This window comes from Micromys minutus (assembly GCF_963924665.1).
Source record: "Micromys minutus genome assembly, chromosome: 21".
Classification (NCBI taxonomy): domain Eukaryota; kingdom Metazoa; phylum Chordata; class Mammalia; order Rodentia; family Muridae; genus Micromys; species Micromys minutus.
In genome coordinates this window covers 27,558,377-27,573,163 of record NC_137956.1, presented here as the reverse complement: position 1 = coordinate 27,573,163, position 14,787 = coordinate 27,558,377, and the positions used below count along the sequence as shown (strand labels likewise).

Sequence of the window (14,787 nt, the reverse complement as noted above, 5' to 3'; positions counted from 1 at the left end):
ATTCCCCCTGTTGCTGGCCCAGTCAATTATAATGAAACAAGAATTATAGAGTTGAAACCCAAGGAGGCCCTGTGGGTTTCAACTCTTCCTCTCAGGTTGCTAATAACCAGCTAGTAGAAAATCAGGTTGAGGACAAGGAGCCTCAGCTGACTATGATGAGGATCTTGAGCTGTGTCTCCCAACCAATGTAGCTTGGAAGTATTTTCTTCTCTATTAGGGAGTCTTGTCACAGAAACTATAACATCTGCTTCTGCCTACCAGTAGCTACTGGAATAGTCATTGCCAAATTGGATCCCTGAGACCTTTTTCCTCTGTGATTTTTTTTTTTTTCCATAATGGTCTAGAAAAAAAATTAGAATAGTGCTGTCTTGTATTCCCATTTCCCTTTTAGATAAAACACCTTCAATAACATTCCACCATGATAGTGACAGTTTTCTGTTTTTAGGTATTAACTACTGTTTTAAAAGTTCACTAGTCCAAATTCCCTTAAAATTCAGTTTAGTTCATTCAGACATTTATTAAGAATTTACTGACTTTACCAGGCACAGTGAAGTAGAGGCTAGCTTTTAGCAAGTTTACCAATTAGACCCAGCACACCATGCAAAACTTACTGGCTTAAAGAATTGGTTTAGTATTTCTCATAGTTTTGTGTGCTGCTGCAACTTAGCTAGGTGGTTCTTCTTTACATGTGTCTCCTGACATCAGCTGTCAGTTTGGATAGTCTGAGATGTGCACAAAGGCATTGGTCATGCATCTTTGTGCTCAACTGCCAGGCTTTTCCACATGGCTACCTTAGGCTTCCTCACAGGCGGATAATACCAGATGTTTTTAGATAGAGGTTGACTTTTAAAAGAGAGAAGGCAGAGGCTCCCTGGGATTTGGAGCATGAGACCCCGAAAACAGTCAGAGCATTTTGTTGGTCAGAGCAAATAGTCAGGAGATGGAAAACAGCCTTCGGTTCCTGCTGGAAAGAGCTTTATGCATGTTTAGAGAAAAACTATAGTAGCCATTTTTTGGGAGATGACTACATTGGATGACTTAATCTAATGAGACCAGAAAGGATGATATCATGTCGGGGAGGCATCGGTTCATTCTAGGGAGGGCAGGAAAGCCTTCCCAGGGTAAATGTTTGGCTTGAGCCTTAGATGACACTGATGCTTCAGGATGCAAATGCAGAGGGGCTTCCGTGCATAGGCACCAGCAGTGCTAGAAGTTCTGCTGAAGAAGAGCCGTGCTAGACACCCTGAAGTACAGTGCTTTGTATTCAGGAGCCTCTGGGTATGCACCAAGTTGTTTAATATACTATTTTGTTTTGACATGGGAACACTTTCCCCCCTAAAATTAGTTATTATTTTATATATCTAAAAGTGCTGTTTCTTCTCTTTTTTTGAAGGACTCAAAAGCCTATTTCCACCTCCTTAATCAGATTGCTCCTAAAGGTAACCGAGATGATGGGCCTGCCACGGACATTGATCTTTCGGGATTTAATGTAAGTGAATTTCTAAACTAGCTTTATATATACTGTAGTAAGAGTACTCAGGGCATAAAATTTGTCAGTTTTGAGTGCATATTTCCCACTCTCCCAATGGTGACACTATCCGTCCAGCAGTGACCACCCATTCTCCCAATGGTGACACTGTATCCGTCCAGCAGTGACCATCCACTCTCCCAATGGTGACAGTGTATCCATCCAGCAGTGACCATCCACTCTCCCAATGGTGACACTATCCGTCCAGCAGTGACCACCCATTCTCCCAATGGTGACAGTGTATCCATCCAGCAGTGACCACCCACTCTCCCAATGGTGACACTGTATCCATCCAGCAGTGACCACCCACTCTCCCAATGGTGACAGTGTATCCATCCAGCAGTGACCATCCACTCTCCCAATGGTGACAGTGTATCCATCCAGCAGTGACCACCCACTCTCCCAATGGTGACACTGTATCCGTCCAGCAGTGACCACCCACTCTCCCAATGGTGACACTGTATCTGTCCAGCAGTGACCACCCACTCTCCCAATGGTGACACTGTATCCGTCCAGCAGTGACCATCCACTCTCCCAATGGTGACACTGTATCCGTCGAGCAGTGACCACCCACTCTCCCAATGGTGACACTGTATCTGTCCAGCAGTGACCACCCACTCTCCCAACTCCTGGAGACTCTTTCACTCTTTAACTCTGAATTTGAATATCAAGTTCAGTGAAATTTATAGCATAACACACCCTTTCTTTCTCCTCTCTCCATTTCTTTCTCCCCTCTTCCGTCTTTTCATTTCTGTTGCTTTCTGCTTCTCTCTCCTTTTCTCTTTGCTTTTAATCCTGGAGCAGAAGAGGCAGACACAGGTAGCTCTCTGTGAATTCAGGGCCAATTTGACTTATATAGCAGCTTCCAGGTCAACCAGAGCTGCAGTGAGACTATTTTGAGAAAGAAAAAAGTAAGGACTCAGTGCTGCTGTGACCTAGTTAAACATTTGTCATCCCACAGCCACTGGACTGAATGTTTTCTCTACATATTTTCCTACTCGTCTGTTACTTTGAAGCAAAATCTAGGCACAGTATCATATCATTGATTATTCTTATACTTCTAAATAATATTTATAAATAGTAAAAAATTCTTACAGTGCACTCAAGCTAATTGCTAAGTAAAGTCCATATGTTGTAACATTTTGGCATCTTCACTGGTAACTTTTCATTGCTTAATAGAAGTGACGATCACTTTCTATGATCTCACTGTTTGTTGCTTTCTGTTTGTTGTTTGTTCTTCCTATGGGGTTGCAAACCCCTTCAGCTTCTTTAGTCCTTCCCTTAACACCTCCATTGGGGTCCTTATGTTCAGTCCGATGGTTGGCTGCAAACATTCACATCTGTATTGGTCAGGCTCTGGCAGAGCCTCTGAGGGGACAGCTGTATCAGGCTCCTGTCAGCAAGCACTTCTCCATATCAGCAATAGTGTGGGTTTGGTGACTGCAGAAGGAGTGGATCCCTAGCTGGGGCATTCTCAGGGTGACCTTTCCTTCGGCTCTGCTCCACTTCTTGTCTCTGCATTTCCTTTAGAGTGGAGCAATTCTGTGCTGATATTTTTGAGCTTAAAAGAATATTTGTTTTTATTTTATATGTATGGGTGTTTAACCTGCATGTATGTCTGTGCACCATGTGAATTCCTTGTACCTGTAGAGGCCAGTAGAGGGCATCAGATCCTATGGAACTGGAGTTACAGATAGTTTGAACCTCCATGTAGGTGCTGGGAATCAGGCACTGGCCCTCTAGAAGAACAGCTATTGCTCTTAACAGCTGAGTCATTTCTCCAGTGCCCCAAGAGACTTTAAACTATTTAAATAAACGGGGAGGTTGATTACTGGTTCTTTCAGAGTCTGCTATTACTCGATGTATTTATGGAAATGAAATTGCTTGTAAATATTATACTTATAAAATTAATATTGACCTTTTTTGTTTTATTTCTTGGTTTAGGAGAAAAATGACCTGAAGCGAGCTGGTTTCATGCTCCAGGAAGCGGATAAGCTTGGCTGCAGACAGTTTGTCACTCCTGCAGATGTGGTTTCAGGGAACCCTAAGCTAAACTTAGCCTTTGTAGCGAATCTTTTTAACACATACCCATGCCTACACAAGCCTGACAATAATGATATTGATCTCAACTTACTGGAAGGTACGTTCTTTCCACTTTGAGTGGACTCACGAATTTCTTACTGTGGTACTACCCTACCTCATCATCTTGGGTGGGGAACTATGGTGGCAGATGTGATTATTTGTGTGTCCAGAAGTGAAGTCACAAAAAGTTCAAATGAACAGAATATGATTGCTGGTTTTGTTGTAAGAAAATGCTGGCATGAGACATACTTAGCTGCCATTTTTCCATTAGAGTTAAAGGAAAACTATCAGACGTTTACAGAACTCTCCTGAACAAGTCGGTAATATAACTCTACCACCAATCTGGACAACGAATTATCTATTAGAAAAAGTAATCTTGCTAGCATTCTCCCCATGAATGCAGGCTTGCCTTCATTATTGCTCTTTTTAATGTTTTTAGAGTACCTGAGAGATTATCATATTCATTACTTATGTGTAGGTGGTTGTTATCTGTCTGATAATATAATACTTTCCTGTTTTGCTTCATGAAATGCAGATTTGACCCCTCCTAATGTAGGTACTGTATTTAGTACTTTTCTATATCCTATAAATATATCCGCCTGATTTCTCTTTCACTAGTGGCATTTATTCTTCCCATCTGGGTTGATAGTTACTGCTTTGCATTTTCATGCTGTGCTGTCTTTACTATGCCTAAAGAATGGATGACTGCAAGCAAAAAATGCAAATGAAATTTAATCACGTAGAGCAAGGCTTTGGTTATGTTCACTCTACCTAATTTGCCTTCTATGATGGGATATTGTGGCAAACATACTAGAAACTAGTTTTGGCAATTAGGCTTCATAGTTTGATGTGAAGTCTTTGTCTCTCCTGTGGCAAATCTTAGCTTTTATCATGTGTCTTTGAAAGGATTTATGGTTCACAACACATTGCATTTCATACTATTTGTTACATAATTTAAAAGTCATTGAAGCTCACGATATATGAATTGTCTTAATGACAAAAACATTCTCAGTAAGTTCTTTCTCCTCATCTCTGCTACCTCAGTCTGCTAGACTGTCTCCCACTTTCTCCCTCCCATTCTCATATCCTCACCCACATGAAGACCATCAATATTTAAGTGAAGAGTAAGAGCAGTGGCTGTAATAGCTGTTGGAAGGAGAGCCATCCCCGAGACTTAGTCTTCCGATTTGGGAAGCTAGGAGAATTTTACATGGCAGTGTGTTCTCTCCACAGCCCATTCCCACTGTCTTCCCTGTGAGATGGTGAGCCGGCTTCATAGTCCTTTCTCCTTGGGCTGCCACAAGTAGAATTCCAATGTCCTGTCACTTTGTGATTACAGTATCACAATTAATGACATTTAATATGAAAGAAATTATAATTATATTTTAATTATAGTGAAAGAAAGTTAAATATATATAATAGTAATTAATCTAACACACTGTTTCTGAGAATCTTGCCAAATAACTGCTATATTCTCTAAAAATATACATAATTGAGAGTGAAGATGATAAAATATAGATTTCATTTTTTAAAGCAAAAAAAATTAGAGTTAAAAAACCAGAACTGAAAAATTCAGCCAAAAAGGAAGACTCTTTTTCTGAGTCTGGAAAATTTCAAAATCCCTGTGTCTTACAGCAGAAGGCATTGTTTAGAGTGGCATATTAAAAATGATCTGCTTTTTATACTTACTGAATTCTTTGCTAAATACCCTTCCCAACTTGCTCGCTCTCCTCTTTGTCATGTGTGGGTTTCTTGGCTGGTGTTTAGCATGCTTTTGAGAGTTTTTAAGTGTGAGCACAGTTGCTGGATATTTCCTCCAGTATTTAATATACTTGATAAAATACTGTGGGAAATATTTATCAACCTTCTTTATTTAGAACATATGTATGTCCTGATGAAGCCACCAAAAATGCGTTCGACCTGGACTATTATTGGATTATTTTCCTCTGTAAATTTGTTTTTACAGATCCTTATGAAAATTTAGCTTTGATCTTATCCCAAATTCATATATTAGTATGTCTCATTGGCAGAGAATTTTTGCCTCTAGGGAACTACTGAAATTTAAAAGCCCAATTATGTCTTTCTTTGCATCAAACTGTGACAAACACATATGCTGCATACAGGGAGACTACCTGAGACTTCAGTTGTGATGACAGAAAATATGTACATCATATAGTTAGAAAGACTTTATTCAGATCATGTTTTCACCATTTAATATCTGAGTAACATCTGTGAGTCTTGGTTTGGTTTTCATATATATATATATAATATACATATATGATATGTAATAATATTTACTCTGACGAATCACAGAGGAGGTTTGATGTGCTCATGAGTGAAAGTATTTACTCTACAGCATGTGCTTAGTGATGGTCAGGGTGGGAGAAGGAAAGCACATTTAATGAGCGTGGAGTATGTTATTTCTTCTTCTGTCTTCTTAATAACGTATTTTTAAAAATATACTTCTTGTATTAAAACTTTTGCGAATTTGACTTGAAAATTAAAAAGAATATTTTATAGTGTTATCAGGACCATTAGAAATTAAGAATTTTTAGTTACATGGTTGCCTTGTTTGTCTACAATCTAAAAGCATTTTTAGTTTGCAATACATATGTTTTCAAATTGCTTTACTGTGGCTCCTGTATAAATACATAGTGCTTGTAGCTTTGAGCATCTATTTTCCAAGATGACTTAAGTGGCACTAGGTAAATAAATGCTCACTTAGAAAAATCTATTTTACTTTCCATGTGTTTAAAATCAAAATAACATAATTAGTTGAGAACAGGGGAAAAAAATACAAAACTCCAAAACTTAACAATAGTTTCCAAACTTCAAAATGTCATTTTAATGTCTTTTCAAATATCCATTGTATCAACAGTTTGAATGAACTTTGAATATCTTAATCAAAATTGTAACATACCATCTTTTGTAGTTTAAAATGATAATTTGGATTTTCCTAGCTAGAAACAATGTAAACATTTACTGATTACTGAAGAAAAATATATCTTAACACTGTATCAGTAAGTTAGAGAAAGAACCAATAGGCAAATCCCAGTCATGCCTGCTAAGCAGTGAACATACTGTGCTTATGTCCTGTAGGAAACAGTATTTTAACCTGCACAACTTAGTTTCACTTGGTTCTTTCAAGAAAAGTTTTCCCATATAGACTGTTTATTATAAAGTAGTATAACACAGAAGACAGACAGAATCAGTTACTTTTTGAGACCAGAGAGGACAGAATTTAAACAAGAAATTATTTGGTTAATAAAACTAGAATTATATATGTTTTAGGTAATAGTGTTGAAAATCTACATGGAAGTAGGGTGAAGAATTTCCTTCTGGAATATTCTATGGAAATAACAGAATCCTTTCGGTTGTAAGGGACTCCGGTCCTTTGTGGACATGCAGGTTCATACTCTGCGGCGCTGAGCGTGCAGTTGACTTCTGTGGTCATCTCTACGATGAATAAGGGTCCTGGAATCCAGGAGGTTATAGATTTCTACTCTAGAGTGACCCATACTGGCCTGTGTGTAGATGAGGTTTTAGCCTTGGGGAATTTGGGAATAAGATACTAAGTTATTTTTTTGTCCCCCAGCTTTGTCAAAGGCTAAGATGAAATGTAGTCCTTTAGGACCAATTCACTCTCAGAAGATTTCTGTAAGTCAGTTATGGCAGGGAGAGCTCCCATTTCTTCAAGTTGTGTATACCATACCCATGATTGTTTTGTTTGTTTCTTTGTTTGTTTTGGGATATATGGTGCACACCCAGGGAGTCAGGCTAAACCATTTGGTGGTCTTCGGTGTTCAGGAACTTGCTGTGATGAAATGTGTCTCAGAACAAAGTGATATGCTGGGGGTGGTCTGTGTTTCTAGTGAGTTTTCAACAATAGTGATCTAAAGTAACTCAGAAATCTGGAAAAGGTTGATACCCCTCACTGCATAGTTTTTACATCACCTAAAATCTTCTCTCAGCTTCATTACTGGGTGTAAAGTGTAGATCCGTGTGCCCAGGAAGTTTCCTGTCTAACCTTAATCGTCTCAAATGTAGAAGGCTGCGTCGGAGGAAGGTAGCATCTTCTAGTCTATTTTCTGTGCTGTCACCATGGCCACTAGAAGATTGGCTTTGTGTTTGGCCAAACCAGGTCCCTACTCTATACTACTTAACTAGCCTTGACAAAAATGTGAAATAATGTCTGTTTCCACATTTTAGTAAAAATCTGCCTAAATCCACCAGTAATTTATATGCCAAAGAAACACCTTCAAGAACGAATTGAGCACATAAACTAAAGATTACTACTTTATCAGAAAACCATCATTACCTGTGTATGGCTTTAGAAGCAGTCAGGTCCTTCTCCCTTTATACAGGCTCTGTGGGCTAAACCCAAGTCATTTATTTTCCGTGGGTGATTATTTGAATTTTGTGTCTTATTATGGCTCAGTAGTAGTTCAAAGATCTCAAGGGAACCTAGATGAAGAGAGAGGGGGCGGAAGCTTTCTAGATAGTTGGGATAAGGAGAGCATTTCCCCTTAAAGAAGTCGCATGTCAGACAGAGAGGCCAGTTTACCCCTACCAGGATGCTTTAAGAATAACACCTCATTATTTTGGCCTGAATCATCAGTGTAGACTTCTGTCTACCCTAGGAGAGAGCAAGGAAGAGAGGACATTTCGGAACTGGATGAACTCACTGGGCGTCAACCCTTACATCAATCATTTGTACAGGTAAAGCCTTGGATGGTGTCTGAGTGGGCTGACTGAGCGGGCTGTCTGAGCGGGCTGACTGAGCGGGCTGACTGAGTGGGCTGACTGAGCGGGCTGTCTGGGCTGACTGAGTGGGCTGACTGAGTGGGCTGACTGAGCGGGCTGACTGAGTGGGCTGTCTGAGTGGGTTGTCTGAGCGGGCTGTCTGGGCTGACTGAGCGGGCTGTCTGGGCTGACTGAGCGGGCTGTCTGGGCTGACTGAGCGGGCTGACTGAGCGGGCTGACTGAGTGGGCTGTCTGGGCTGACTGAGCGGGCTGACTGAGCGGGCTGTCATGACCTCGCTTCTTACTCAACTGGAACTTCAGCAGGAGGATTTTTTTCTCAGATCGTAAGAATTTAGCCAGCGTTTGCAATGCTGGGGAATGGCGATATTTTTTTTTCTTTTTTAATTAAGTGTTGTGTGAAAAGATGGTACGATGGTAATAGTATTTGCTTATAAGAGTAAATTTCCAAATTCATATAGTACTTGGTCGTGAAAATAAGAATTGATTTCAGCTCTAAGGCTTAGAGTAGCAGTAATATCTAATACATTATACTCATCTGTACATCATTTTTTACTATCATCATAGTTTTTATTCTTATTATGCCTTATTTATACTGTAATTTTCACAGATGATTTTTTCTTATTTATAGGAATAATTCATTTTCCCTGAGTACTTATTTTGATTTGTCTTATTGTTTGAAATTTTAAAATTTATTTTTTCAAAAGTATTATTTTTCGTTGTAAATCTCCTCACTCTCTCCTCGCCATCCTCCCCACTCTGCTAGTCCCACTTCCTCTTCTCCATCCTGTCTTTTCTGTGTTCATGTCCTACACGCATATTCATGGGTAGATTTAAGTCCAGATCCACACATGAGAGAAATATGCAATTCGCCTTCCTGAATCTACTCACTTCACGGAGCACAGCACTCTCCATTTGCACCTATTTTTCTACGTGTGTCCTAATTTCGTGCAAGACAGTCTTTTAATTGTATTATACTGAGAATTGAGCCTAGGGCGTTGTACATGAGTGGCGAGCATCTTGTCACTGAATGTCTGAATTTTATTCTTTAAAACCGAATAAAAGGACATATGAATGGACCATATGTACCGTATCTGTCCTTCTATTGGTACACATCTGGGCTGGTTCATACCCTGGCTGTTACGACTAATGCAGCAATAGACATTGATGTACAAGTATCTCTGCGGTATTTTTACTTAGAACTTTTTGAGATTATACTCAGGAATGGCGCAATAAGGTAATATGGTTACTCTGTAACTTTGTTTGTTTTGTTTTTTTTTTTTTTTGAGAAACCTCTATACTAATTTTCATAGCAAGTACACATTGACAGATTTAAAACAATATTCACTAAATTAGTTCCTATGCTTTCTGCTAGTGGTAAAATGTGTCTCTTTAGGCATGGGTAAGAGGATGCATTTACCTCCTCTTTATTACAGACCGTAGCCTTGACTAAAATGCAAAATAACAATTCTCCTGCATTTTAATAAAAATCTACCTAAACCCACCAATAATTTATATGCCAAAGAAACACCTTCAAGAATGAATTGAGCACATAAACTAAAGATTACTACTTTATCAGAAAACCCTCATTACCTGTGAATGACTTTAGAAGTAGTCAGGTCCTCCCTTTATACAGGCTCTGTGGACTAAACCCAAGTCATTCATTTTCCCTGGGTGATTATTTTAATTTTGTCTTGTTGTTTGAAATTAGTTTGCTTATCAAGCACCTTTACTCACTGAGTCAACTCACTGGTCCTGGCTGAGGATTTCTGTTCTTTGCAGTTCATTTAAATATTAGTTAAAATACAAATCAGCATTGTATTATCTTTATTATTAACTTATTATCTTATTAGACATTTAAAAACAAAACTGTATAATTTCTATCTGGATGAAGAGATGTGCAGCAACCGGACTAGACTTTTGTTATTGGAGCAAGGCAGCTAAAAGGTCAGCATTGGAGAGAGGTGTGGAGAAAGTAGATATTTGTGAACTCATTGGAAAGGAAGTCTACAGTATGGCATTGAGAATAAACCAGAGATAGATTTACTATAACCTGGTTTAGTTTAAAACTGACTATATATAGTTTAGTTTTATAAATGAATCCTTAGAGTCTGGAGCAGTAACTGTCAGATTATATAATCTAAGCAGTAGATATGGAGAATATTCAGGAGACTTTCATTTTTAATCTCAGCAAATTTATTGTGGGTCAATTTTATTTTCTAACAGTAAACATGTATTTTTATCATTAGTGGTTAAACTTTCTAAAAAAAACTCTGAGATTTATTCATTTTTATTTTATGAGTATGAATTTCTTGCCTGCATGTTTTTATGTGTAACACATATGTGCAATGCCTGCAGAAGCCAGAAGGAGGCAGGCCAGCCATGTAGATGATTTGGTGGCAGCTAGTTAGGCCAGTGAGAGACTGTCTCAGAAAGGAAGGTGGACAACTCTTAGACACAGCACCTCGTATCTCCTGGGTGGCCGCATGTGCATACATAGGTACACACCTGCCACACATGAAGTATTTACATGACTGAATATGCATGCACACACTAAAGTTAAAAAAAAAAGAATTAAAATTTGTCGAGACTCAAGGTAACTTTTATAAATGTTAGGAACGGCTTTTTCAAGTCTTGGCTCCAAAATGACCAAAAAAAAGGAAGAAACAACAGTCATGCCAAAAAGGGCCGTGGCCATATGTAGCCAATTTGCTGCACAAACTGTGCCCAGTGTGTGCCCAAGGATAAGGCCATTAAGAAGTTTGTTAATCGAAACATTGTAGAAGCTGCTGATGTCAGGGACATATCTGAAGCAAGCCAGCTCCGATGCTTACGTGCTCCATGTCAAGCTGCGTTACTGCACAAAGCTGCATTGCTGCGTGAGCTGTGTCATCGATAGCAAGCCCGTCAGGATTCTGTCTGGTGAAGCCCGGAAGGACCGAACACCCCTACCATGATTCAGACCTTGGGCACTGCACCAATACCTCCACCAAAGCCCACGTAAAGAAGTGGCTTCATAAGGGCAGAAGGAAAAACACCTGGAAAAATAAAACGGAAGTTATAATTTAAAAATAAATAAGCAAATGTCAAGAACACTAAAGTTCTCAATGGTTGAAAGCAGAAAAATTGACCGAATTTTTAGTTAAAAGATGTTTGGTTATTAGTGTGATATTCTTCTTGAAATATTAGTAAAGGGCTTCAAGGCATATGCATTTTTTTTCTTAAGAAAAATTGCCCACTTTCAGAAGATCTTCAAAAGTAACATAATCTTAGAGAGAACCATTGAAGATAGAAAAAGAGTAGCCAAGCATCTAGTTAGCGCCAACAGCATGTGTATGTGAATTTGGGTTTGGATTTTATTCCTAGTCCACCTCTGAGCACTTGGTTCCCCACCCATAGTGTACTCAGTTGGCACCAAAGCAACAAGACTAACGCTGATCTTAACTAAAAACCCTTTTAAGTAAACTATTAAATATAGTTCCAGAACTATTATTCCTTGAACTCTTCTGTCATAACTTGGTTCTGGGATTATTGTGAAATCCCTGGAAAATTACTCAGCTCTTTGGGCCTCGGGTTTCCACTTATTTAGAACACTAATAATGATGATGATGATGATGATGATATCATAATGTATAAAGGGGGTGAATTCACTTTAACTTGAATAAAGAAAAACTTGTGAAGTAGGTGAGATTCCAGAACACACAGACACGAGTAATTTCTTTGTGCACACAGAATGCTCATGTGCTTTCCGACGGTCCAGTCAGCCCGTTAGAACATTGTGTGTAGGTGTCTTCATACATTAGATGTCTCCTTCGCTCACAGAGCTGATTTCAACCATTCACTGCTGCCTGATGCCTGCTCAGAGGAGCAGGAGCTGAGATAGCCAAGCATGTCTACTGGAGGAGAAAAGACACACATTCATCCCTCCATAGAACTGCTACTCAAAACACATGGAGGCTGCCTGTTTTCCTTCACATCAAGAGCTGAAAGCAAGACTCCACAGACAGACTGCGGGCTTCTCGGAGAACTTATTCTTCTGAATCCAAAGCAACAGAATTCTTTAGAATTTTTACATTCGGAACTCTTACTTCTTTGTAAACCCCTTCCTCTTAACTTTTATTATTGAGCTTTTATTTTATTTATTATCATTGAATTTCTATTTTTTATTTTTGAAATTTTATTAACATTTATAATTTTTCTATAACTTTTTAAATGAACTCATTTTGTTGTACAAGTTTCAAACAATAATGTATATGAAATAAAATAAGAACATGTAATTCCTTTGTTTCCTCTCAGAGTCCCCTTTTTCTGCTCACAAGTAACCACTTTTAGCAGTCTATATATATATACACACACACACATACATACATAATTGTTTATTAAACAAGATCAAACTATATCTGCCATGTACTTTTAAACACTTGACTGTATCTTGTAAAATATTTTATATCAGCCTTTTCAGACCAAATTTAATATATCTGATGGCAGCCCAGGAGTCCCTAGTAAGGTTAGTTGACTCAATAGTATACTTTTATAATACTAGACATTTCAGTTGTTTTTGAGTTTATAGAAACAGTGGCAACACAAATCTTCATATGAGTGCAAGTGTATGAGTTTGTACATAGGTACAAATGCCTCAGAAACATGAAAAAATTGGACAGATTCATAGGTTGAAAGTTTGAGGTTAAATGAAATGTCTTGCCATTTATAAGCTTCAAATGACTCTTGTGTGTTTAAAGGCACATATTCACCTGCAGTACGTTTAATAATATCAGCACCAACAATTTCCCCTTCCTGTTTTAGTGACCTTGCAGATGCTTTGGTGATCTTTCAGCTCTATGAGATGATCCGTGTGCCAGTCAACTGGAGTCATGTCAACAAGCCTCCCTACCCTGCTCTCGGGGGGAACATGAAGAAGGTGAGTGACTGTCAGCTATATTGTTGTTGCTCTGATGTAAAGTCAACGGTTCAGTTTCTTAGATGACAGTGTGTGGTCTGTGCCTGCGGATTTACTTCAACTCAAAATGGGCTGAACGTCACGGGTTCTTTATTAAGTGTTTGGAAAGGCAAAGGCAATCCTTCCAGGCAGACACTTCATTACAGTGTTTTCATCTTTAGCAGGTTGTGGTACTTACGTTCGTGGAGATGTTCCCTGAGTACACTCTTCTGCTCTGATTGCCACAGCTCGCTAAGTCTTAACAGCGTGCTCGTTCATTTGTTCAGCAGATACATCTTGACTTCTTACTGCACTTACTAACCGCACAGTGCATGTTAAGTAAAAGCACAGGCCATGAGTTGGTGCTTAGGAAACCCTGTATGAATGTTGGCAATATGTATACCAGCGACCTTGAACAAAATGAGTTCTGTGGGGTTTAGGAGAAAAAAAGGCCACCTGTTAGCCTATCCTCATGGCGTCACGTAGGGGGTTGGAGGAAGGGAAGGAAATGGATAGTGGTGGGGAAGTAGGAGGCTGTTAGAAAAAGTGCTCTATAATCACTCTGGTAATTTATAACAAGACTTTAATACAGTCCTTTGACTGAATAATTTCAGCTTATTGACTCACGAAAACCTAGAAAGTTGGGCTAGGAAGATGGCTTTCAGGACAGTGCTTGCTGTGCAAATATAAAGACCTGAGTTTAGTCAGGGTGTGATGCTGTGGACCAAACCTGAAACCAGATGTTACCCTGTTCTCTACATTCGCTCTAATTTGTGGTTTCCTACTTGTCACTGGTTGTATTGGCACCATCCTGGGCTCTACATAGCAGCCCCATCTCCCTTCGCCTTTACTGAAACACGTTTCACACAGAGGCCCTCACATAGTTAACTGTAAAGGTTTCCTGTTCATCTTCACTGTTTTCTCTTCCTGCTTATACTGTTACATGTTACTTTCATAAACTAGAAGTTAATTTAGCTTATAATTATATACCTCTCCATAATGCTTATTTCTACTAAACATGCTAAACAGGGATAACTGAGTACTAGAATCATTTTAGCTTTTTAGTAAAAAAAAAATTATTATATAAATTCTGAGTGTGAATGTGTGTGTGTGTGTGTGTGTGTGTGTGTGTGTGTATCAGTGCATCTCTTGTTCAACTATTTTGAATGGATCCTTGACTAACTTTTTAAAGTAAAGCAGTTATACAATTTTTCTTAGTGTTCATTCCAAAGTGTATTTAATAAGTACCTTTTCCCTACTAGTATAATAAGATTTTCAGAGCTGGGTCTGGAAAGAAGGCCCAGCAGTTGAAAGCACTAGCTACTCTTTCAGAGGACCTGGGTTCAATTCCTAGCACCTGCATGCTGGCTCGCAACCATGTCTAGTTCTAGTTTCAGAAGATCTTATGTGCTCTCTGGCCTCTTCAGATACTGCGTGCACATGGAAAAACACTCAAGAACTACAGTAAAAAAAGAGAAAG

At 38.9% G+C, this 14,787-nt stretch overlaps 1 protein-coding gene across 1 annotated transcript in view; it reads left to right on the top strand.

The window, feature by feature from the left end:
- The window catches only part of PLS1 (plastin 1), a gene marked incomplete at both ends in the record, with an annotated part of 41,868 nt that overhangs the window by 20,229 nt on the left and 6,852 nt on the right, over positions 1-14,787 (top strand). The window contains 4 exons of the mRNA XM_080934822.1: positions 1,394-1,489; positions 3,473-3,668; positions 8,251-8,329; positions 13,175-13,289. Of these exons, the coding sequence (XP_080790948.1) occupies positions 1,394-1,489; positions 3,473-3,668; positions 8,251-8,329; positions 13,175-13,289 (486 nt within the window). The remainder of the gene's footprint in view (positions 1-1,393; positions 1,490-3,472; positions 3,669-8,250; positions 8,330-13,174; positions 13,290-14,787) is intronic.